This window comes from Hipposideros armiger, unplaced genomic scaffold (assembly GCF_001890085.2).
Source record: "Hipposideros armiger isolate ML-2016 unplaced genomic scaffold, ASM189008v1 scaffold_1073, whole genome shotgun sequence".
Taxonomy (NCBI): domain Eukaryota; kingdom Metazoa; phylum Chordata; class Mammalia; order Chiroptera; family Hipposideridae; genus Hipposideros; species Hipposideros armiger.
Window position 1 is genome coordinate 76883 of NW_017732423.1, and position 3244 is coordinate 80126.

General features: G+C 53.2%; 1 protein-coding gene across 1 annotated transcript in view; it reads left to right on the forward strand.

Annotated features, from left to right (window-relative positions):
- Positions 1–3244, forward strand: part of ZNF74 (zinc finger protein 74) — a 22412-nt gene that overhangs the window by 15921 nt on the left and 3247 nt on the right. Inside the window, exon 5 of the mRNA XM_019632043.1 lies at positions 1939–3241. Within this exon, the coding sequence (XP_019487588.1) occupies positions 1939–3241 (1303 nt within the window). The remainder of the gene's footprint in view (positions 1–1938; positions 3242–3244) is intronic.

The window sequence follows — 3244 nt, forward strand, 5'->3', positions numbered from 1 at the left end:
GGTGGGAGTTTGGGAAAAAGAGGATTTCCTGGACTCACCTCACTTAGGTGGCTCCACTGCAGAGTGACTTGTTAGAGGTGGCACAGCTGTCACAGAAGCACAGCCCAGCATCAGAGTAGTTGAGTCCTGACATTCTGGCATCACAACTGGCTAGCCACATAGTCTATGGTGGGAGATTGGGAGCACACAGGTGGTGCCTGGTGCGTCCAGGGAAGATGGGTATGGGTACATTGTCTGGGTAGATGTGCCTAGAAGGGCACCTTCACCCCAAGCCTGTGAGGCTGCCTGCGGGGCCTCTCACGTGCCATGTAGCTCAGCTCACTGGCGTAGCCCCGACGGAGGAGCCCCTCCACAGAGGCCATCTACATGCTCCCTGCAGGGGTAGGAAGATGGCTGCGTTCATCTGGAATGAATGCTATTTCTACTCAGTTCTAAGCAAGTATAAGCTGCCTTCTCAGTGATAATACTTTACATTTGTATAGAGTGCTATAGTTTATGATATGCTTTTTAGTATACTTTTTAAATTATGGAGACAGAATAACCACATTTCAGATGTGGAGTTAAGGGGAGAAAACGTCCCCCATAATTCTTAATAAAACTGCATTTCGCACTTTGATACATTACCTTCCACTTTTTTTCATAGTGCTTTTTTATATCACTTTAAACATAGTAGGTATATCATTTTAATCTTTGTTTTTCCCAGTTAGCTGCATAGCAACATTTTTTCCCAAGTAACTGCACNCAGTTTGGGTTCTGATTCTGAGACCTCTGTCGTGAGGGATAGCACACGCCTCTGGGGGCCGTCCTGTTGGCTGGTTCTGGAGAACTGCAGCACACAGAGCCATGCCACTTCCTCCCCACAAGCAGGACCTCTGGTCTGCAAGCCAGACGTGATCTCCCATCTGGAAAGGGGCGAGGAGCCATGGCAGGTGCCCAGAAAAGTCCCCGGAGGGACTCGTCCAGGTGAGAGGGGAACGCAGTGGAAGGATGTGGAGCCCTATCCCCGGCGTCCCTCCCCACCACCCCATGTGGCCCTCCCTTCACAGCCCCATTTTCCTTCCACAGTGCGCTGCCCCCGCTCCATCTGCACCTGCTCAGTGCACCTTCCAGAACTCTCCCTTTTCCCTTCTTTCCTTCAACACACATATTGAACATTGTGTATCAGAAACTGCTAGGAAAACAGGCAAAGATGTCTGCCTTCTGTTGGCAGAAGACAGAAGTAATAGCTACATATATAAAAATATTTAACAAGTTATAACTGTCAGATGGCACCAAGAAAAATGAAGCAGAACGGGTGGGAGTGTGTACGAAATTGGGGTCAGGGCTTCACTCACTGAGAAAAGGGCAGCCAGTCTGGGGGTGGGGAGAGACAGGAGACAGTTCACAGAGGTGGCTCCAAGGAAGACACCCCTTCTGGGATGCGAATCTGGCAAGAGGCTTATTTAACTTTTAAAGTGATGCACGTACATCTCAGGGATAGAATGCATTTACAGTTTCAAGTGTTCTAAAGGAACTAAAGAGAGGTGGAATGGGGGAGTGCTTTTTCCCTTCTGGAACCAGGGAAATTTTAAATTATTGTTTTTGGACTTCTATTTACCCCATGTTCACTCTCAGTTCAGACACACAACAGCCTCTCAGTTGATGTTTCAATGAATGAATCGTATCCGTGAGTTCTCCTTTCCTAGCCCCCCTGGCTCTTTTTGGAATTCCCTTCTGGGACTCCTTTCCCTGTTTCTTCCTCTTCTTTCCTTCGCACTGGCCTGCTTGCCTGTCTCACCCTGGGTACGTTCCCGTCTCTCTGCCTTTGAGCTCCCTCACTCTGTGAGTCTCTGCCCTTTTTTCTAGCCTTACCTACACTGCTAGGTCGGATCTCAAATCTGAGTTCCAGTGCCACGCCTCTGCCTGCTGACAGAAAATTGTATTTCCCATTTCTTACAGAACGGGAGCCTAGGCCTGAGATGAAGGAGCAGTTGTGTCAACAGCAGGGCATCTACAAAGAGGAGCCGTCACAGGAGTTAGTCAGAGAGTGGCTGGCGAGGTCCAGTCCCCACAGCCCTGGGCCAGGCGACAGGTGGGCCTGGAAGGGCCCGGCGGCTGCCCTGTCAAAAGGCGAGGCTGTGCTCTGGAGGCACGCGCCCACTGGCTACAGGGACATTTCCACAGAGGAGCGCTGGCAGGGACACGAGGTGTCTGAGGAGGCTTTTCCCCTCAGGTGCACCCTCTTCACCCAGCAGGGTGAAGGAACTCTCATTCCTGCAGAGGAAGAGTCTCCTGACAGACACACCGAGAATTTCTACCCCAGTGAGGCTGGAACGCAGCAGCAGAGAATGTACTCAGGGAGAAACAATTGCAAGTCAAGTGAACATGGAAAAGCTCCACCCGCGAGCCGGCGTCAGGGCACGGGCGCTGGTGCTGGGGAGGGTCTTTTCGTGTGCGGAGAATGTGGGAAAGCCTTCCACCAGAGCTCGTCCCTCACCTTGCACCAGCGATGGCACGCGCGGGAGAAAGCCTACAGGTGTAACGAGTGCGGCAAGGCCTTCACCTGGAGCACCAACCTCATCGAGCACCAGCGGATCCACACAGGGGAGAAGCCCTTCCTCTGCGGCGAGTGTGGGAAAGCCTTCAGCTGTCACTCATCACTGAACGTGCATCACAGGATTCACACCGGCGAGAGGCCCTACAAGTGTAATGCCTGCGAGAAGGCCTTCAGCTGCAGCTCGCTGCTGAACATGCACCTCAGGGTTCACACCGGGGAGAAGCCCTACAAATGCGGCGAGTGCGGGAAGGCCTTCAACCAGAGGACGCACCTGACGCGCCACCACAGGATCCACACGGGAGAGAAGCCGTACAAGTGTGACGCGTGCGGGAAGGCCTTCACGTGCCACTCGTCCCTCACTGTGCATGAGAAAATCCATAACGGAGATAAGCCGTTTAAATGCAGCGACTGTGCGAAGGCCTTCAATAACCGTTCACGCCTCACCCTCCACCAGAGGATTCACACGGGAGAGAAGCCCTTCAAGTGTGGTGACTGTGGGAAGGGCTTCAGCTGCCACTCCTACCTGGTCGTGCACCAGCGGATCCACAGCGGGGAGAAGCCCTTCAAGTGCAATGAGTGTGGGAAGGCCTTCAGCTCCCACTCCTACCTCATCGTGCACCAGCGGATCCACACGGGGGAGAAGCCCTTTGACTGCAGCCGGTGCTGGAAGGCCTTCAGCTGCCACTCGTCCCTCATCGTGCACCAGCG